This window comes from Lissotriton vulgaris, chromosome 2_1 (assembly GCF_964263255.1).
Source record: "Lissotriton vulgaris chromosome 2_1, aLisVul1.2, whole genome shotgun sequence".
Lineage (NCBI taxonomy): Eukaryota > Metazoa > Chordata > Amphibia > Caudata > Salamandridae > Lissotriton > Lissotriton vulgaris.
The window spans coordinates 890,409,724-890,432,901 of record NC_141687.1 but is presented as its reverse complement, the minus strand read 5'-3'; the positions used below and the strand labels follow the sequence as shown (position 1 = coordinate 890,432,901).

The 23,178-nt window shown below is 39.9% G+C and overlaps 1 protein-coding gene across 1 annotated transcript in view; it reads right to left on the bottom strand.

Moving 5' to 3' along the window:
• The window catches only part of MYOM3 (myomesin 3), a 387,718-nt gene that overhangs the window by 129,256 nt on the left and 235,284 nt on the right, over positions 1-23,178 (bottom strand). The window contains exons 14-21 of the mRNA XM_086956426.1: positions 21,763-21,890; positions 21,347-21,530; positions 13,282-13,456; positions 10,458-10,579; positions 8,441-8,628; positions 3,182-3,308; positions 2,755-2,933; positions 1,187-1,301 (exon numbers count right to left, since the gene is read on the bottom strand). Coding sequence (XP_086812552.1) covers positions 1,187-1,301; positions 2,755-2,933; positions 3,182-3,308; positions 8,441-8,628; positions 10,458-10,579; positions 13,282-13,456; positions 21,347-21,530; positions 21,763-21,890 — 1,218 coding nt within the window. The remainder of the gene's footprint in view (positions 1-1,186; positions 1,302-2,754; positions 2,934-3,181; positions 3,309-8,440; positions 8,629-10,457; positions 10,580-13,281; positions 13,457-21,346; positions 21,531-21,762; positions 21,891-23,178) is intronic.

Sequence of the window (23,178 nt, the reverse complement as noted above, 5' to 3'; positions counted from 1 at the left end):
CAGCAGAGAGCAGGTTTCCAGCTAATTGTTTGGAGGCTCTGTGCAAGTTATGTCCACTACAGGTTGTAAAGGTTGTAAAGAATCTTTGTTTTTTTCAGTGTTGGAGAGGGCAGGCGGGAATTGAAAGTGCTTGAGGCTGTGCTCGCGCTGAGGCCGCCCTATCCAAGACTTGCCCACTCCTCCGAAGGTGAACGTTTTCCACAAGTTGTAAGGTCTGTTTTAGTTACATGGTATTTTAGTTAGGACTTAAAAGGAATACATTGATTATAATTATTTTACAGTAAGGCTAGGCAGGGCCAGGGGCTTTTAGCACATTCGGAGACGTGTAAAGTTATCTTGTTTGTGCTTTCATTTGTTTTGGGGTTTTTTACGATTTTGTGATTGGTGCTTCATTGATTACACATTACTTGCAACACATCTTCTTTTACAGGCACCTTATTTTAGCATGATATTTGGGGATATTACAGTGGTCGGAATAGGCTAGATGTAGGCATGTTGATGCTTGTGATAACTTTAAATCAGGTGTTGTTTCTAACCTCCATCCGGAAGGGCCATAAAAGTGCCATATTTTCAGGATAACCAATGGTTATGTAAATTAGTTCTATATAGATTAATTGTATGCAAAAAGAAAATCCAGAATATCTGTCATGGCTCTGGTCCTACAGGATCCAATTAGGGCACCCCTGCATCAAATTGCAGGTCCCTAACATAAGACATTAGGCCCTCATTACTAAAGATTCGTAATCATTCCTGTTAGTTCCGCACCCTGAGATACAAGTAACTACGGAGGGTGGGAAATAACGGGAGTTATGAGTTATTGGGGAATAACCATGCCGATTTCGGTATGTTTCCCTAGGAGTACTTCTACTGACTTTGCTTCTGGTTATACCACAAAGCTATAAAAGACACTAGTCCTCATTAGTCACCCTCTCCCCCAACCATGCTCCACAATCCTTGGGATTCTGTAGTTACGGAATGCTGTAGTGACCCTTATCCTTGATTCATTACCACCATCTGCATCTGGCTCGGTTATCGCTAAATGAAATGTGAGCAGATACTGCCTTCAGATGAGGAGGAAAAAAAGAAGCTATAATGCTTGGGCCAAAAATAATTATTATAAGTTTTTGGGCAGCAGGTAAACTAAGGGATAATATGTCTGACTACATATACGGTCATGTTTACATACCTGGCCTGGTTACTGGCATCACAGGGTCTGAGGGAACAGATGGCATGCCAACCCCAGCTGAGTTCACTGCACGCACCCGGAAACGATAACACTGTTTTTTATCCAAATCAGACACCTATAGATAGAAATACCGTAGAATCAACAAAAGTGCATCCATTATATTCTATAGTAAAAAAGCCATTCACACTGAAGAGATGTAGCTCTTGTCTAAACATTAATAGGATATGGTCCCTCAGTGTTTTTATTAATCAGATTCAAAGAATGGCTGCATTTCTTCAAGGGAGTATCTAAAATCTAAGGGGCTTATTTACAAGCCCCTTGCACCACTTTTGCGTCACTTTAAACATAGGAAAAGTGACGCAAAAGTGGCTCAAGGAGCTTGTAAATAAGCCCATAAGAGTGGCCATGTATGTGTCCAGACTATTACTGTCTAGACCCAAGTCATGCCTCCTACCCGAATAGGGCCAGTGACCTTTTAAAGACATACTGAGTACTAACCATTATTGTGGGTGGACTCCTATGTGCAATAGTCGCATGAAAAAGCACATACAACTGAGGACCAACCTCGCACCCTGGTCAGGCTTTATCTGCCCCGACATGTTGCATAAAGTCTGTCCTCAAACCCCATACAAATTGCACCCACATGACGGACAACTAGGACTTACATAGTTGTTGAACTCGACCAGGACTGTGTTTAACTAACACTTCTCATTAACCAAGTCTATTCAACCCTAATTGTAACAAAGCCCTCAAAAGTGTTTGGTAGACCTCCATTAAATACAGCAACCTAAACTGCTTTCAACCCTGGATGAACCATTTTCCAAAACAGAGTGTGAAGTAAAACACACTTTAACGTGAAAAACTATCATAAAAAATGGTAAACATCCTTTACAACTCAACTTTTACCACGCAGTGCCTTTACGACGCAACTTTTACAACGCAAACCATTATAACGCATTGTGCTGGGGGGCGCTCTAGGATAGGGACTAGGTTTAATTTACTATCCAACACCTTCCCTACTATCCACGGGGACTGGAGTTGGAATAGTAAATTAAACTATTCACTATCCAGCGCCCCAAAGCACTATGCGTTGTAAAGGCATGCGTTGCAAAAACCGCGTTGTAAAGGCATGCGTGGTAAAAGCATGCGTTGTAATGTCATACATCCATAAAAAATGTATTTGAGGGTGACATGTGACAGGGAAAGAGTCTAAGCCCTACTTAACAGACAGACTTTGTAATATGTAGACATATTTTATACATCATGAAATTGTGAAGATAACGTAATGCAGTATAATGAACAATTAATAAACAAAACCCGCTGAGCTCATTGATTTAGGTGTGACACTGGACATGTACTTGAAGGTTGATTTTCAGCTTACTTGAGCCCAATAAGAGTAGGGATATCAAGATTGGAAAAGAAATCAATCAGCCTATGTATCATTGAAGGGCAAGAGACAATCATTGTGGAAGATAAATGTCAGGTTGTCAACCTGCGTCCTGCACACAGATCGCGACTCCCCAATGACTAATAGTGCACTCTCTTTGCTGAATGCTCCTCATACACACCCTCATGTGGGTGTCCGCTGTTGGCTTCTCATTCACAGTTCTCCATTCATCTGATCCCTCCTCGCAGACCTCTATGTGGTAACCGGTCACTGGACCGGCTCCTGTATACACCGGTGGCTCCCAATGCAGCATGAGGGTACCATTTCGTACTTCAGTGAATCGCACATCATATGGTGGACCTGTTAGATGTGATGGAGCAAGAGAATAAGACAAAGTGGGTCTGAAAGTGGACTTAACAACATTTGAATATCAACTCATTCTCTAAAAGAAAACGACAGCAATGCATCTTTTTAACAAAGATTCTTTCAAAGCAGAGAAGTAGCCAAAAGTTCTTCACTTAGGTCACAAAACATAGTGATTGCATATGTAAATGTGTAGTACTAAACAAGATTATGCATCAGTGAGATTTTTGATGTGTTTTTTGTACCTGGTTGGGGCATTGTCCACTCCTCGCATTTAAATGGCTCGCTCGGTTCGGACATCTCTCCCACACCAGCCTGGTTCATGGCGCGGGCTCGGAACTCATAGAATTGCCCCTCGGTCAGGTTGCCTACCTTTAAGATTAGAAGAAGCACTCATTTTAAGGTGTGCAACACTACAAAAGATTTTCTTTCATTTAGAGAGAATCTCATCTGAATCTCAAAAGAATATTTGTGAAGACCCACCATAGTGCACACGTTAGCTGTGGGACAGAGTACAATCAAACAATAAATCAAAATCATATAAAATTGTATTTTATTTTAGCCTTCAGGACCAATCAAGCTGCATCCACATCGCTCGAACAAGCAAAGCACAATATTGCTTTATAAAATAAATTAGGTAATTGATAGATATTGCACTTTCCAACAACAATATTTCTCTCTGGGAAAACAAGTGGCAAAATTAAATTCTCTGGACAGCAGTCACCACATCTGGATTCTGCATCCTCTTCAACAAACTTGGTTGGATAGCTCATTTATTTTCCGGAGACATTATCTTGTACCCATCAATATATCTAGAGCATTGTTAATTGCAAAACGAGAGTAGGAATGTTAGTGTGGCTCAAATGAAAATCGGGGGGGTTATTTACAGTTAGTCAATGGTAGCAGTGCCCCATGTTGTTCCCTTAAATGCTAGTGCTTCAAATTCACTATTCATCTAGGGCCCGACGTAGGTAAATATAATTTACCACTTCTAAAATACCGAATCATACCGATTCGGTATTTACGAAGTGGTAAATTAGAGGGGGGGAAATGTAGGTAATTCTGATTCGGTAAATACCGAATCTTACAGATTCGGTATTTACCGATTCTGTAAATACCGAATCGGTATCCCCCATTGATTCCTATGGGCCTTGAAGCCAATAGGAATCAATGTGGAATGCCGAATCGGTATTTACCGATTCGGTAATTACCTATTCTTGCAAGGGTGCAGGAGGTGTCACTTTGACACCCTCTGGCACCCCAATTACAGGCTTGTGTGCCCTATGGGCATGTCTGTGTGTCACATGGCACAGGTGTGCATGCACGGATGTGCATGCACACCTGGAATCAGTATTTTACCACCCAATTGGATTGGGTGGTAAAATACCGATTCTTAAAGCCCTGTAGCACTCTGACATGTGCCAGCTACATCTGCATTTACAGAATCGGTATTTTACAGAGTCTGTATTTACCGATTCGGTAATTTTACCGAATAGGTAAATACAGAATCGGTAAAATACCGATTCTGTAAATGCATGCCCTACATCTGAAAACCCTAATAGCGGTCGGAAACGGCCAAAATCGGCCATTTCCGACCGGTATTAGGGCTCCTACATCTGGCCCTTAGTGACAATAATTGCAATTTTAGCTTTTGACAGTTTTTAGGGTTGGTTGTCTGTACCTGTTATTTACCACTGTTTATTAAGATGATGGAAGCTTAACTTTTCAGGAAAGTTTTTTTTTTAAAACATGTATTGGGAACGTTGCTGCCCCTGTGTTTTTGCGGAATAAATACCACTGTAGAAAATGAGAAACTGCAAACAGCTTACATTTTCAGGAAGACTATAACATGATGATGTAAGGCTTATGTCCCCGGGTGGTTTAGTGACCAGATCCAGAAAGAGAATCTCAGACCTTGAACCAGTCGACTTAGACCATAATGTCTAATTCCACATGCCAATATGTGAACAAAAATGGATGAATACTCTGCTTCATCGATTTCAGTAAAGTGTGTAGACAAGGTTGTGTGTATATGTGTAAAGGTATGACATTCTCCATCAGGAACTTAGTTTTGTAAACATTTTGCATCATTTTATGCAGATTGAGGGATTGATAACTACTGATCGGTTGGCGGTTTTCCATGGCGATGCTAAATGGATGATCTGCTTACTTTATATTGGACTGGAAGTTTTGCTCCTATAGCAACTGAACTAATTTGTGATAAAATGTAAAAACAGGCCTGGTTAAACACATTCTGGTGGATCCATTTGTCCTACGATTTATAAAACATCTGATTGGGTTGATCAACTGATTTTATAATCACAATGGTATCTGTCATCATTGCATGGAGTATCTGGCCAGTTTATCAGAAATTCTGAAAAAATATGATGGGGATGCAGAAAAAGATGAGCCCTTATCTCATTAATTTCAAAGAAAACAAGTTTAAACTGGTTGCTTATTCAGATAACGTTTATATCCTGCCTCAACAAATCAACAGAGCTAGTACCATTTCGTATTTGTGAATTGCCTAGCAGATTGTAGAACTTAGGTAGGTAACGAGAGAAAAACGAATGACCGAGGATCATATAAGTTTGAAATGTGGGTCCTTAATCCAGGACTCCTTGTTTTAAATCCTGGCACTCTAGAAATCTGGAATTAGCCTTTAAATGGCAGGTCCCGCCGGCCTGGCGGGGGCGATCTGCCCGCCATCCGTCCCGAAAGGCCCCGCCACCATATTATAATGGCTGGGGGGTCCGCAGTGGACGGAAAGACTGTCCGCCGCTTTTCCGCCCAGTCGACATGTCGACCAGGTGGAAAAGGTTTCTGAAAGACACCACCAGCCATATTAGTATGTGCATTTTTCGATGCCTTTCCGTGGCGGCATTGCCGCCATGGAAAGGCATGCAGAGTCTGCTTTGGGGGCCCGTTGTGGGCCCCCATGGACTCTGGGGTGTGGGGGGTTCACATGGGGGGTACCTATGGTCCCCCCTGACTTTCGAAGAACAACGTGGCAGACACCGCGCTGTGCCTGTCACGTTGTGCTTTGAAATGCACAACATGTACTTTTACCATTGGGGCGGCCGCAATGTTAAGAATACGGGATGCGCCCGCCACTGTGGGGGGCACATCCTAATAGTCCCCGCGGGACAACCGCCCTTATGACGGGCGGTCCCTTCCACCGCATCCACCCGCCATCCTAATGATGCCCTAAGTATGTGCTGCTTTGCCTACAACAAATGTATACTTAGCTGTGCCTACAGACTAATTCCTTAATCGCAAATCAAAACAAAAAATATGGAATATTTCCGAAAGTGACCAAGTTCTAGTCCCAGTAGTTCGCGAAGCTTGGTTCAAGCATTTTCTAAATACTTTACTGACATCTATGAAGCAGAGTAATTATCCCTTTGGTATTTGAAAGTTTGGTTGGGGGTGCACGTAATAAGAAAAGAGTCCAAAAGAAGTAATATTTGTATGCAAAAAAGTGTCTTGTTTATTCCAAAAATTTTTTGTTTTTCAAAAGATTCCACATTTATCAATATACATCAGCCAACGCGTTTCTCTCCCTCACTGGGAGCTTCCTCAGGGCAAATAAATTTGTGATGAGCCTTCAAATTTGAAGTACTTGTAGTAAATTTTGAAGTCTAAGCGGACGCGTTAGTCCTTGGCTCAGTGATTTGCTATTGCCTTGTAGACCGTGCAGAGTTGTGTGTATACTTAAAGGCAGTAATTTATCAGTTCTTTTTATTATTCAAGGTCAGTCTTGGTCCCACGTTACCAAACGGCACGCCGCTCTGAGGATTCTCTGATCCTGAAACTCGGTTCGTATATATGGGACCGGTTTGGCGACACCCTACGCACAGATAGGAAGGATTACGAGGCGGCATCCCTTTGGATCCCTTGTAACCAAGAACTGATCCAACTTGCTTAAACTTTACTGTCAGCCATTAATAGGAGACTGACCTTGAATAATAAAAATAACTGATAAATTACTGCCTAAAAGGATACACACAACTCTGCACGGTCTACAAGGCAGTAGCAAATCACTGAGCCAAGGACCCCGGCTGGCTGACATCTACCCAATTCTGGGCAATGAATAACGCGTCCGCTTAGACTTCCAAATTTACTACAAGTACTTCAAATTTGAAGGCTCATCACACATTTATTTGCCCTGAGGAAGCTCCCAGTGAGGGAGAGAAACGCGTTGGCTGATGTATATTGATAAATGTGGAATCTTTTGAAAACCAAAAAAATTTTGGAATAAACAAGACACTTTTTTGCATACAAATATTACTTCTTTTATACTCTTTTCTTATTACGTGCACCCCCAACCAAACTTTCAAATACCTAAGTGATCTGAAGCTCTGTTGTGTCACTCAGCAGCTGACGCAGGGGTTGCGTGCACGAAACTCTCTTATTTATCTGTTGAACTGGGACTAAGGTGCGGCATCTGAAGGCCCGCTGCTGTGTTGTTGCTAATTATCCCTTTTTGTTCGCATCTTGGCTGCCAGCCTCGTGATTGCCAGTGCAATCTACAACAAAGCAAGTAGCCTTTTATTTCTTTTCATTCCCTGCATATGCTTCTTTTCCAATCAGAGTGGAGGCTACATTATAACCATTGTACACAGATGTCTACAGCAGGGCACCAGATTGCAACATATGGCTATAGAAATAGCCTTGATGTACAGGGAAATCCCAAATGGTAAAGTACCATTTTATAGGGGCTTTGAAATGTTTTACACCCCAGTTCTCTTTCCGATACACTGCTGGACCTTGATCATAAAATTGTTCATACAAAAGTGAGTAAACGTGTTCATGTTACACATAAGCAGAAATCTCATACATTTTAGTAGAATGAATTAAAATAATGCAATCTTCGAAGTTCACAAAAAAAGGAAACATTGTTTTAATGGAGGATTAATAAAATCCACAGGTAACATCAGATTAGTGATAAAAGTAGACTTTAGAAAAGCTTTACTAAAGAGATCTACTATAAATATCAAGTGAGTGGCGATGAGGAAAGAGCTCTTGCAATTATCCTTTCCCTTTCACAAGATCAGGAAACTGAACAAATTCAAAGCTCTAGGCACAGCTAAGATACATCACAAGAGAGGATATTTAAATAACTTTGGAGAATACTCCACTATTAACCTTTCAGTTCTCCTAACCAAGTAGCATGTTTTTTTGTTTCAGGGATATGTGTTTCTATGCTAACCCTACACCATCATCCGGCAAATAACACAAATGAAGATAGAAAAAGCCTCAACACAAGTGCTCCCCAGAATGAGGCTATCACTTGACTCCTCTCCGCCAATAGTCAAAGATTCTTATTGCTAACTCATACCTCTAACAGGAAACAGAGCGCGTGCTCCCAAATTAAAAAGAAACTTAAGTTGGATCCCTGTCTTTCTTATGTGAACCTTTAATCGGTTTTGACTTACTAAAGCATTTTATCATGCTGAACTGACAGAGAAACTCTAACACATATTTCGAGTAGAAATGTGTACCTTGCAAACTCTTTCAGGAATAGCCTTAATGTTAACACTCTCCCAGTCGACCTCAGAAGTGTCGTGCTGATCCAAAAAGTATCCCAAAATGTTCTTTCCAGCTCTGAACTTTGGGGCTTTCCATCCAATAACCATTTCATTCTTTCCACAGCTAAGAAGAGCAAAATCATAGGGCTCCGAAGGTAAATCTGCAATGAAGAGAACACAGTGAATGACCCATGCTTTTGTACACAGTTTCAAATAGATACCGTCGCAACAAACATCTCGGTGGCTTTTGGTAATTGCAAAACGTGAGTACTTATTTCAACCATTTTTTCCAATACATGAATTTACTTTTTTGATAATGGAATATTTTGGTTCAGTTTTTTACTTAAAAACCCTGTTTTGATTACACTTTTGATACTTCACCACAAATCTTGCGTTAGTGAGGAAATCACTTGATCTTCCTGCATTTGAAATTAGAAAAACATGCCATTTTCAACTGAAATATTGATAAAAAAAATGTTTGCAATGTAATTAACACATGTTAGTTGTTGTCCTAAATAAATATTCTCAGGCTTCCAAACCCTTTCTCTTTTCTATACTCTGGCCTAAATCGGACTGCACACATCAACATACTCTGTATTAGAACATTGGAATGTTGGGAGCTCCATTGCAGACAATGGAGTGCTCCCTGCCTCTATGGGCCAGTAAAGGCCCGCAGAGCAACATTCCAATGTTCTACATAGGCTTCTCGAAGCTCGAGGTGATTTATATTCCCTTGAGCTTCGAGAACCCTTTGTTTAATTTATTAGAACATTCTGCCCTCTAGTGGCAGAATGTTCTAATAGCCTTATAGCCCTTCGTAGCAGGGCTATACCGGCAATTAAAGTCCAGCTGTTTCGTTAAAGTCCCTCGCCTTCGGCTCGGGCCTTTAACGATTCAGCTGGCCTTTAATAGCCGGTATAGCCCGCTACGGCGGGCTATAAGGCTATAGAAAGCACTTGGGGCCAGATGTACCACCATTCATTTTTGCAAGTCTCAAATTGCGACTCGCAATTTGAGACTCACAAAAAATGAATGTACAACAGTGACTCAGGCACTGTTTGCGATTCTCAGTGGGTTCGCAAAATGTGAGGCTCATGAATATTAATGAGCCACTCGCAATTTGCGACCCCTTTGGGAATGGCTGGCCCTCCTGGAGATGGTGGCCTGCTGCATTCAGCAGACCTTCATGTCTGGGACTGTTTATAAATAAATCAGTTTTTGAATTTTTTTTTAAATGTACCTTGTTTTCCTTAAAGGAAAATTGAATGCATGGGACCACTGCCTGCCCCCCCAAAATATTTTCCCCTGCATTTGCAAATGCACTACCACCCTCTTGGAGAGGGTGGTAATTTGTGAGGGTTTTGAGGCTGCAATTGCGGTCGCAAACATTCATACATGGAGTAGGGGGTCGCTATTAGGAAGGGAACGCCCCTTCCTAATAGCAACTCGCAATTTCTGAATAGAGAGTCGCAAATAAATTACTACTCTCTATTTAGGAATTGTACATAGCCCTTTCACATTTTGCATGTGCAAAATAGGGTCGTAAATGTGGTCCCCAGTGTTTCAGTTGCTCTTGCTGCAATAAAAATGTCCACTGTAAAATATTTGACTGTTTCTTGGAGCAAAGTCTGAACTAATTCAAGCGCTTAAAACTCAAACAAAAATAACTGAGCTAGTTTTCCATATCAGTGTTCTTTATCCACTGTTTGGCAGTTTTTTCTTTTTTTAGCTTCTCATTCGTACCATAAAGTCCTACTTTCCCTGTCAACAAAGAAAACCAATCTATCATGATGCAAATGTGATATTCTGTTCCCTGTGTGAATGCTTTAAAATATAGCAAACAATCCCTATTTTACTCAACGTATAAAAATGAGTGTTTTCTTTGCTTATGATTTGTCATTGATCCCTACCTCGTTTTCTCTGAAAAAAAGAAAGTTCAATCTGATGAATTGCAATATTGAATTGTGCCTCACTGAGGTACAGAACTTACATATAGCCTCATTGACGTTAAGCGGAGTGGACGCTGGGGAAGCAGTGCTCAGTCCTGCTTCATTGACAGATTTCACGCAAAACTCATATTCCTTTCCTGTCTGGAGGCCAGGGACTGAAAACCTGAAAGAAATAGGGATGCCTTAATGTCACTTGTTAACGTTACATAAACTAACAAGCATTTACAATGCAATAGGTCTTGCAACTGCGAGTTTTGGAGCTATTGGCATTATAAATGACAATGTCTTAAAAAAAATTAAAAGGCATTGTCAAGTATTGCAAAGTTTGCCTCCGTTCCTGTATGGATCACACCGGACCCTGTGAAGACAATACTCCCCCGCTTAGGAGATGAGATTGTGCTATGATCCCAGGGGAGCTATGCTCCCCCTTACCCCTATCTCCCTCCTGATGCTGGTGAAATCTTCACTGTAACATCTACTTGAAGGGAAACAAGAACAGAATGAGGGCCTGATTATCGAATGCATTATGAATTCAGGGGTATATTTCGTGACGTAAATGAAAACTTCACATGGGTACCACAAATGTTGTAAATGAGTTACGAGGCAGCCACAGAAGTTAACCGAAAACATGCTCTCTTTAAACTTGAGTTATAAATCCGCAGTCCATTTTTATGGCAGGTCAAATTTTACAGGGTGGTGATGGAGGCTAGTGATTCTGGAATTGCAGTACTGTATAGGTAACATCTGGCAACTGCAAGGCGGGGTCGATAGGATTAAAAATAAGGCAGCTGAGGGCAGAACACAAAGGAGGATGCACTCAAATGTGTCCAACAAAGGCAAGAAAAAACCCCCAAAAAAACCTGGTTAAACCAAACCAGATAACCATAGAATGTGAGAAAGCACAGAGAAATAATCCCCACTTCCCTCGTAAACAATTGTTATGATCCGCATTTTCAGTGCACACTACTAAATATAACCACATGTTACAGCACTGGAGCAGAACAAATCAAAACCACTCTTCATGAACTTATTTTTTAGGGATGGGGGATTTATGTAGGAGCGCTTGAATTCTCCTGGTTTTAAACTGAAACGACGTGGGCCATAGTTTGTAAACGCGTATTTGCCCCTCTGGCTCAGGACTGGCTCTGTGGCCCAAAACAGAGTCCTGGCGTGAACCGGTGCTCCAGAGAAGGCCGACCCCCGCCCCGTCCTGGGGGTTTATGTCCAAAGTCCACGGCAGGGAGGTCGGGGATCAAAGACCCGCTGCTCGGGTCAGTGGTACTCCTTTCACCTTCCTGTCCCCACCTTTCTTCTCCCCCAGGAACCAGGATTAAATGATGTGATCCTGGCTACTAGAAAAATTACTTTTCATAGTGCCTGGAAACCTGCTTTTTTTGCAGGTCATCAAGGAGCTTTACGCAAGCAGATTGGACAGAAGCAAGTCAGACACGAGGGCAGGAGGTGAAAACAAGCTTGTTCAACTGAAGCCCGCGTTTCCCAGACAGCAGTGCCGGCTCGTTTGTGCCTTTGCATGGTTCCAAATGTTTTTAGATCAGAACTGGGTCACACAAGTAGCTTTTGTTACCAAGGAACACCACTACATTTAATAATTATCCTGCGGAATTAACACACCTGGCCCAAAGTTCTAGCACACAAAGGCAGCAGCATAAATTCACATTCTACTTTTTGCAGAACATAAATGCCAGCACTGCCTATTTCAGTGCGAGACCCATTTTTACAAACCACGAGGTATGTAATTTTATTTCCCTCCCATGTGAGATCTCGTCCACTGTAAAATAACAATTCCCTCAAATGTCTCCAAAGTCGGAGGTACATATTTTGAGGGTGGACCCACAGCCCCGACCCCCTCTGCCCCATCCCTATAAAGCCTCTTCCCTGCTGCAGAATGTGGGGCAACCCCGCACACTGACATTCGCCCAGCAGCTGACCCGCTGTAATTCAACCTGCCCAGCCTCGCCGTGAGCTGGGACTTTTAACCACATACCCCTTAGGGCTCGCCTGCTGCCACCCAGCTCAGGAGCTGCCTGTCTTGTGACATGCCTGATTTACAGCCTTCGGGGCTTCTGCCAGTCTCATAGCCCTCAGTTGCCATTTAACCCATTGCTACATGTAACAGGGCCTGCTGTCACGTAAGGGTGCCCGGTGGAATCTGGTATGCCCACATCACAGCCACAGACACTATTGCTAGAACTGGGCCGGCCTCCCCGGTTTCGAAAAGTTCCAAAGAAATAAACCGAAAACGGTGACACACCACATGCCACATGAAACTTACCACACTGCTTCCTTACTGCAAACAGTGTCTGTCAAGCTGAACTTCTGCAGCCATCGAGTATGCACCGTTTAATTTGGAGACATCTCGCAGTTGCATCGCGTTTTAAAGTGAAAGCGCGATGCAAAAAAATTAACACGCTGCTGCCTCAAGAGGAAAGCACACAAGGACTGCGAGACCTAACAAGCACGCGGTGGGAGCGTGTGAGAGCCTGTTGGGAGCATATGAGGCAGAGGAGACTTCATGTGCGTGCACATCGCCTGTCCGTGCATGGGCATGCTTTGTCTCCCTTCGCGCACCAAACCGACAACAATAGTTTGCCAAGGTGATGCAGCGCATGCGCTGTGTTCGCTAGGCAAGACCTAAAAAGCATTGCCTAGCAACACACAAAATCAGTGTAGCAATCATAATGATATATGCCCTTCAATTTGTGAAAGGGATCAGGAAGGAAATGTACACCCTACATAGAATTTAGATGTTAAGTAACATTGTTAAATATCTGTTTTACACCTTCCCATTAAGAGGTTTATTACTCTGCTTATTTACATATTTCACATTTTATTCTTGGTGCTTACTTGTTATTCTTCACTGGTTTGTTGTTGACTGTTTGCCACTCTGTGTCTCCAAGCTGCCGACAATACACATAATAACCAATAAGTTTTTCATCATCCTTCGACTTATCCCAGTGGAGGTCAACAGAGGTCTTTGAGTCTCTGTAAGCGATGACATTGTCTGGAGGGGCTGGTTTCGCTGCAAAAGAAATCAGTTTTTTTATGATTTTGGATATGCATGTTACAAAATGCATTTTATGCTTTTAATTAAGTTCTAACAAACCTCAAATAAAGAAAAATGTACTGAAAGAGGAAGCTTTAATATACCAAACTCTTGCTCCCTAATTACAATTTGGGCGAAACAGAATTACAGCGTGGAATTCCGCTACACCCAATCACAAGTGGACTAGAATGCCTGATTACTCTGGCAGGAAAAAATGGCTGATAAAATAACTTGCAGCTGTGGCTGAAACAGCAACCTAGGGTCTGTTCATTTCGTGGTTTGTTTTTCAGCTTGAGGGCGAAGCATGCCGAAATTTAACAGGGGAAATATGTACATTATTTGCCGTACCATGTACATTTTGATGCAATAGACACAGAAATCCACGTTATTCCTCACAAACCCGCAATAAGTAATATTTATCGCACCCAAAAAATAATGTACCCTGTGGTATCGTTACTTATAAGGTGCAATAAATAGCACCTATTTTTCTTATCAGGGCCTAAGACATTGCTTCACCTTCCAAAGCTATTGTTATAGCATCACTTGTGTGTTCGTTTAACATATAAAAATGGGTATTTATAGAGCCAATCGATCCCTTTTTCCGAATCTGAATATATTTTCTAAATGTCTTTGCATGAACTTGAGCACTTTGCTTGTTGGTTTCAAGTGTAATCTTCTTTTGCTTTTTTCTATTTGAACTAGTCTTCCATTTTACATTTCGTTTCTAATAGTTTTGCTCTGCTATAGGTAATGTTATTTTGTATAAATTTGAATTATATTGTTAGTTATGTTTTATTTTTTTATTTCTTTGCAAACTTTTCATATTTGATTTTTTGATTATGGCTTTGTGGCCTATTCACAAAGTGCAGTTTGCAGAACATTAGTAGTATTACAATAGTATTTCTAACATACTGAAAAATGCTATTCACAAACCTACAAGCTGAGGTTTGTGCTCCTGCTGTCTTTTAAGTGCAGAGATCTCATCCCCGACTGCGGCAAACTCCTCACACATAGATACATTTTTTATAGTAAATGTGACAGGGATATGGGGGAGTGGCTGGAAAAGGAGGAACATTTACTATGAAAAGGGAGTGGTTTTGCTAGGAGCAAGGAGGGGTTACGGCTAGGAGTGGGCATACCTCACGTAATTCAGTGTAGTGTAATCATGCAGAATTACCATACAAATCTGTAAGATTATGCATAGTTACATGAGAAGAGTAATTCTGTATTTAGCCCTATTTCTTAACACAAAAATGCCCCACCCATCCAAAATGGGTGCAAGAAGGAATATTGCGTTAATAAACAGTGCTAAATGTGCTATTGTTATGTTATGTTATGTTATGTTATGTTATGTTATTTTGTGTCTTTTATAGCACTCGGCTATTGGAGTAGACTTTTCTCCCCCCCGAACTTACTCCCAGCATGTAGCACTATTTTATAGCACAAAATGCACCCTTGCGTCAAAAATGGACATGAGAATGCATTTTGCATTTAGAAATGGAGCTAAATGCAGCACAACACAAATAGCGAGTGACCGCTCATGGTCGCTAAATGTTTTAGGATTGGTTTCCTCCCAGATTGCTCTTAAGTACACAAGCAGGCATAATTCCCTTATTATTGGAAATTTCGCACTTATGAGTAACGCTTACTTACCAAAATTACTCAGATTACACCAGAGTAATTAAAATGATGTCCCGGCATTGTTAAGGGAGGGCTAGTGAGGGATTTAGGGAGGGACACGCACCCAATCACAAATGAATAATTCCTATTGTTAAACTGAATTTCTAAAGTCATTAGACCCTAAAACGACCCAAAATAGTCATAAATGTACTCCAGTTCAGAACTTGAAGAAGTCCAGCACCACACATGGTGATTCACAATCAATGCAATAACCCCCCATCAAAAATGATGGAGGTAAGGGCTTTAAATAAAACTGAATTGGAAATAATATTATATAAATTCATTTAAAAAAACTTTTAAAAACATGTATATATTTATTTTAATGTTGGAAAAATGTAATCATAACTAATTTAAAAGAAATATTTCAGTAATTTTCCAATCAAAACATTAATTTAACTGTAAAAGAACTTCAATTATTTAACTGTATACATAACTTCTAGCATCTTTAATTAAATAATAAATAAATATAAATATTTGACTTTAGGTTGGCAATGTTTTTTCAATAAATCCTTAAAAAATATACTTGCATTAATTAAATAGTTAATCTAAAATTTAGTAAGTAGTACTGTGATTTTTAACTAAATATTTTAAATTATTCTACATTCCAAAAATACATTTATAAAATAATTGCACATAATATTTAAAGCATAAATATTTTGAATAATGTTTTTATACTTTAATTAACTTTAATAATCACTTTAAGTTACCATAGGGAGACCTCAAACCAAATTGCGGAGGTCTCAGCTAAATGTGCAGAAGTCAAATGCTGTTGTAAAGTCATAACTTTACGGTCATAAATTTAGTTTTTACTGGCTCCATCCACTGGTTGAGGGAGTAAGGACATGTAAGTCTACATTTTTGAGAAAATTTACACTCGTAAATAGTGAATAGTCAAAAGTAGTAAAGTTAATAAAAATTGTAGAAATACACTTACACGTGTAGATTTACTCACATGTAGGTTTGCCTTAGGAAATACCCACCCTTTCATTTAATGGAGGATCAGGCAATACTTACTTTTTTGCCTTCTTTAGCCCTCTGCCTAGTTAAATTCATCTTCTACAGTCTGTTACCTGTCCTGTATCTTCTCCCTACCGTCTTTGTATTTTGCAGGGCAGCAGCAGTTTTCCTTGAATCCTTTCTTCACTTTCGGACCCCTTCATACAGCTAGCATGTTGCAGAAGTGTGAAAAAAACGTCATGCTCTTTTGCATGTGTTCTCTTGTTTATCATGTGATTTAATTTATGTTAAACAGGCTCAGATAAAGTGAATCATGTTATGTGAAGTGAGCACTGCAAGCGCTATGTTATGACAGAGTATGTGCTACAGTTTTAGGTGGACTATTGACTTAAATATTTGGAGTGTTGGAGTTGCGCTATTTTACCACCTATGACAATCATAAATGGTTGCGTAACATGGGAACTTTAATGGCATGGGCTGCCTTTGACCGGAAATGTAGCAGCATTTGTTGACATAACAAAAGTAAACAACAGAACTTAAAATTATAACATTCACAAAGCAACATACCAATACAATTAACCCCTTCTGCGCTGTGTGAATTTTCACGGTGTGCGGGGGTTTTATTGAGTGTGCGGGATTCGGACGGCCCCTGGCCGTCGTCAGCACATGCCCACGTGACATCGGATGGTGCAAAACATAACAGGGACCGACACAACAAAACAGTGAAGCAAGGACACAACACCACAACCACAATACCACACCAACATCACACTGCAATAATGAGTTACACAACACAGCTGCCACAAAACAAGAAAACACATCAGCAACACAACAAAATGCCACATAACAAATATGCACTGACATTCTTGTCACATATTACGCATAGCAAAATCCTGCTTTCATGATCTTGTGGTAAAAGGTGTTTGCAGCAAGCATTACCTTAACTTACCACCAAGTACATGAAATAGCGCCAGACACAAATAATTTGTGATCTGGCTCCATTTATTTTAATTCTTTTCTGTATATGTCATCATTTTGTTTATTTTAAGTTTGACTTAATGAGATGTGAAGGCAGCCATAATCTGTTCCATTGATGAACTAAATACTTCTGATTGTGCACCCTTCCACCTGCTAGCTGCATTCTAAGAACTCACAGTTTGCAACCACCACATTTATGTATGGTCTAAAGAGGGCATACATGTTAAGAATGAAGGGCCTGCTTGTAGAGTTTGGCAGTCAGAATACTCCATAATGAAATGTAGCAGATGACCTGTCTGCCTTAATACAGCCTATTGAACTTGTAATATAATAGGTATGTCATCCGTCAGGTTTTGACAGACTATCTCGTCTGCCAAGTTCTAAATAATGCCCTACATTCTTTATAACGTTTAAATTATTCACATATTAAACTCAGAGTATTTTCTGGTTTTGATTTCTGGTGGTACCTAATTCCATATCTTAGATGCATTGAATGCAAGCAATTGACGTGTAGTTTACACCCTTTTGATCTTGAATACCCTCAGACATAGGCAATTGCTTTATCATTATTTTCTACAAGGGATAACAAATGCAAATTGTTTTCAGACATTGTGGTGCATTCCCACATCCTCACTTGTATGGTATCATAAGACAATACTACATCTTTCATTAGGAGACAAAGCAGATATGACAACACTCAAATAATTCATAGCATAACAGCCATTTGTGGGCAACAGCTGTACTCTGGTTTTCTTTAAAAAAATATTGGTATTATAGAATAGAGTAAAGCTATGAAGTCAAATTTAAAACCACCGTTGCCCTTGTAATGGCGGTGTTGGGTAGAATAGACATACCAATCTCAATAACCTCACACAGCAACCTGGGTTCATCATGATCAAACTGACATGTTCTTCCATGGAAAATGACAAATCTAATAAGAATCTCTTATATTATCACCTTTTTGTAGTTGGTATCACAATATATTGGGTTTAGATCACAGTGGTAAACATGTTGTAATTTGTTTCTAATTTCGTTATCTAGCACACAGCAAAAGCTCCTTATTAATGTCATTTAGGTATCACCACTTGATTAGCTCTTATGTGTCCATGCGAATGGTTCAGTGAACATCAGAGAAAGTTGAATCATAACTTCTTTCAGTGGAATAGATAGAAAGATTGCAAATTCTTCACTGTTTGGTAAAATACATATGAGGGCACACTGAAATACCTTTAGGACATGATGAAGTGGAATCATAACATATATAAATGATAGTTGATAAGATGAGAAGCAATACTACTTGGCTAGAAGGAAAGTCTGTATCCTCATGTCTTTGATATTTTCTATTTGAAGGCACAGTCTAGCATCAAAGCCTTAGTATATGTTACACTTTGAAGTATTCCTAGTAATTGTGCACCATTTAGAATGTTAGAATAAGCCTTTCAGAACTGTTTTATGACTTTGCAATGTATTACTAAGCAAAAAATGAAAACTAAATGATTGTGTACTAATTCTAATCTTGATAAAAGTGACTTTAAAAGATCAGCTCCAGGCCATACTAAAATACAAGATTTAATTTCTTCAGGAATGTAAATGGTTTGAATAAGAATGACAAATTCAAAAAGTGCAGGCAGGTGATCCTGAACAGTGAGGATATACAGATTCTGTATTCTTGGTGTATGTTTGTCTGTGATCTACAAACATGTAATGTAAGCAACACATTTGTGCTAAAAAACAAAGTTTTCCAAATTCTAAAGGCAATATAGATTTATATCAAGGCACGAAGACCATGTATACAATAGCAATCATTCTGGTTGACGTTAATTATCCTTTTGACAATGTCTTGAACCTTCCTTCACAAATTGTGGAGTAGAGCCTCCACACAGGGATACAAGAACTAGTATCCCATGGACCACTGCCTAGTCTAAATGAATGAAATGCATACAGTTTTCCTTTACGGAAAATGGGCTGCATTACAAAAACCATGTTTTACTGAAAAAGCAGTCACAGCAGGCCCGGTTGCAGGAATTTTTATTTGGGTGGGCCTAAGGATGCATTTGGGTGGACCACTGCTGGCCCGATTTGTCTCTTACATGTCTAGCCATGTAATGTCCCTTTGATGAGAAGAGGAGGTTTCTGAAGTGGGAGTATAAGGCAAGTGACACTTCTCAGGCTCTCCCTCATGATCTCCTCCTCGGATTCCCTCACTGCCACCCTCCACCAGCGTTCCTCATCTCTCCGTAACCCTTCTCTCATATGCATTTCATTTGTTGTATAGCTCTACTCATATCAGTGTAGAGTGTCACAGTCCTTTACATCATGAACACATTATACAGAGACAATCAATCATGCAAGTATGTAAATCAATCTACAGGGAATGCCACATAAGTCAATGAGGGTTACATGGTGTAGGAATCCCTTGTCATCCATATTTATGAGCAGTATATTTTAAGAGGATTTGATCATTAATCACCAGTTAACTGGACATTTGTATTGTTGTCTTACAACCATGGTAGAGCCTGCCTAGATAATGATAAAAACGGTTTAAATAAAGCATACAGGAAGTATGTGTCTTTGCTGGGCCTTCCCTGATGATTTTAAAAAGAAGAACAAATAGTGAGACATTCTCTCATCTGCTCAGTTCCTAGCACAGCCCCATCTGATAAGCAGCTGCAGGGGCCAGGAAATGTGAATCTGGAGAAACAAACTTTTTTCTCCAATATCCACACAGCAGAACGGTTAAGGTTACCCGGTGCCAAAGAGAGGATTTGCCCCTTCACCACACCCCTATCTTACCTGAACGAGTGGGCAGGGACACAGCCCACCTTTCTAAAAGCAGATGCATGATTGGGGGTACCTGTGAGAGAGAGCCCAGGCCCAATCACACAACTCCCAGAAGAAGAAGAAAAAAACAACAATGTTCGGAGGAACGCTTTAAATGAAAGAGGCCATTTACTACGGGCCTTCATGCTGTCACTGCCAGGGCCAAGACTTATGTTTGGGTGGGGCTCATGTTTGGGGGGTCCTTGCCCACCCTCTAGAACCGGGCCTGAGACACAGACATGGTGGTCTGCTAATCCCAGCAGGTCACCATCCCTATGATTTTGGCCATTCCCAATGGGTTGCAAATTGCGACCTGCCTCGTGAATATTGATGAGGGAGGTCAATTTGCGACCTACTGGGAATCGCAAACCATGTCAAACTCACTGTTGTGCATCGCATTTTGCGACTTCCTAATTGTGAGTCGCAAAAAGTCCCAATTAGGAACTCGCAAAAGGTAACGATCGTACATATGGTCCAAAGTGAGATTGCCTTGATCCAAGGAGGTAGAAAAAGAACCAAATGAGAGTTTGGTGCCCTTATCTCAAGATATCCCAGGATACATTGCAAAACTATTACCTATTTGGTAAACTTGGAAGAAATTATGAATGTTCTCTCTCTCTCTCCACCAAATATTGTGCAACCTTTATAAACATGTCAGGCTAATTTAGAAAGAACTCTCTGCTCCTTATAGGGATGGGTTCAATTCATCCTTTTTTGCCATTTGTTACGGAAAGCTCTTAAGAGGAGCTTTGAGACCCCAGAAAGCCACATCATTAGTAAAGCACTGTGTAAGTACTTGTCATATTTATATGGGCATGCTTCAGAGGCCTCACTAGATGAGATAGACATTATCATTAGCAAATTGGTTTGTGACATTATGAAAATACGCTACTGTATAGTTTTATAATCCGGAGATGGTGTGTTAAAAGAAGCTACTTCCACAAGGTACATCTTTTGAGATAAAAAAATACGCCAATGTATGGCAATCTTTAAGGACTGTACAATCTGGTCACTGTGTGTGAGACTTTAGTGGCCCTTTGAAACTAGATTACACTTTCAGTTAAAAATGAAGCTCTTTAAAAGGACTTGTAACCATTGCTGGTTTCCCTATTATAAGGTTTTGCAAGAGTTTACGTTAACTTCAGGAATGGGGTGACTTTTATTTTGTGGGTTCCTACAAAAGGAAGGTGACCTAAATGTTAACCATTTCTTTATCTCATATTAATGATGAAGTGTATTGAAAGTACATTTGATGGAATGTTTGTATTTCCACAATAAAATTGTATTGATTGTTTGATTGAACTGGTTGGAGTATAAAATGTAAATAGTCTTTCGGTCAGTGGCTTCAGCCTTCATTTACCATTACCTATGTTAACAACACCCTCTACTATAAACAGATTTCTATAATGTGTAATAATTTTGTTAACTTACCTAATGTTGATATTGGAGAAATTGGCTCAGTGGGTAAGGAGGGTTCACTCACTCCATACTTGTTAACAGATCGCACCCGGAAACAGTAGGATTTTCCTTTCAGAAGGTCCAGTGCTGTAAACCTCAGGGAATCAACATTCTTGTCCAAATTAGCCCTCTGCCAGCTATCACTTCCAGCTATGGCCTGAGGGTGAGTACAGTAGTTTAAGCACACATTTTCTCAAATTATTAACATTCATCGATGTATTAGATTGAAAGTGATCAAATATTATTTTGGCCGATCTGAAAGATAAAACTGCTTTACTTATTTTGGAAATGTTGCTTTCAGCAATCGCCAACCACTCATCGTTAGGCCCTACCTAAACACCAGAACAATATTTTAAAAACTTTTAATCACATATTAAAAAATCTCTCACCTTCTCAATGTAGTAAGTTAGTGACTCTTTGCCTCTTGGTACTGGCTCTTCCCAGGCAATGACAACATAATCTTCACTGACCTCACATGCATGGACATTTGTTGGTGGGAGGGGAATTCTGATGTCTTCTATAGAAAGTCATAATAGAAAGTAAATGCTTAAATAATTTGCACAAACACATTAGAATAACAAGCTTATCATTTAAAGTATAAATGAAACATTGCATAAGATGCAATCCTATAGTAACCGGAAAGGAAAATATCATTTGACTGTACAATTAATTTATTTTAATTAAACATAGTAACCACTGGACTAAGGGTTTTAACCTATATTATGATAAAAATGTTACATAAAATTGTTTTTTATTATGTGGTTGTTATTGTTTCTTTCATAGAAAAAATCTCATCATAATTATATTGGCAATAAAAGATGCTGGTTCAGTTAAAATCGAAGGTAATATTTTTGAAATGTTATTTTCAGGTGATAAGTGTATCAAAAGGAATATTGATAGAAGAAGTTGACAAATCAGGTTTCTACAAGGCCATGCACATACAAGTGTATGAGATAAGAAAAAAGATATTGATTTATTCACAACACTTAAAGCCCCATGCCATTTATTACTGAAATAGTTGCAAATTTCGAATTTAGAAATAATAAGCTCAATGAACAGGCTTACCTTAAAGGGGGCATACCTGGTACCTGAGGTGTTACCCTTATGTTATATAGATGACATGGATTTTTCAAGCATTTACCCATTAACCATTATTCTTCTCATATTAAAGTGTATTCAATTGCACTTCTACAACACCATGTTCTCCTAAGTTGTTTATACCAGGTCAAGTAAGAATATGTAACATTTTGAAAAATCTTGTTCTTCAGTTTGACACTATTTGACCTAATCGTTTAGTGGAAGTCTTGCTATTTGCTGGTAGTCATCAAGAACTGCACAATTTCCAGCTGATAGAATACCAATAAATCTGCCAATACCTGCATATTATTTAGCATGTTTGCAAGGGTATATTATGAATAATATTGTGCAAATTGTGAATGCTTGACTGGTTTCAATGCTTGATGGTTCTCAGTGACCCTCATGGTTGAAATCTTCACCTCCTTCTCGCCTGTAATTGCTATGGGAAGATCTCCCACTACTTGCTATAAAATAGGAAGGGTTTAGGGAGCGATTTATGGAAAAACATGCTAATACAAAAAAACACTACACCAGTGTTGGACTTGGCCCTTAAGGCAGGTTCACCCCTAATCTTTTTGCTTTTAATCTGTGATATGCGTGGATGATTTTCTGGTCTGTGCGCACTTTTTCTCTGTGTCCCAGAGTAAAGTGCGTGCATGTAGTTAGGCTGTCCTGCTCTCCCATGGGGATGCATGGGGAATGTCTGTGTCCCTAGTAGTTCCTGATGT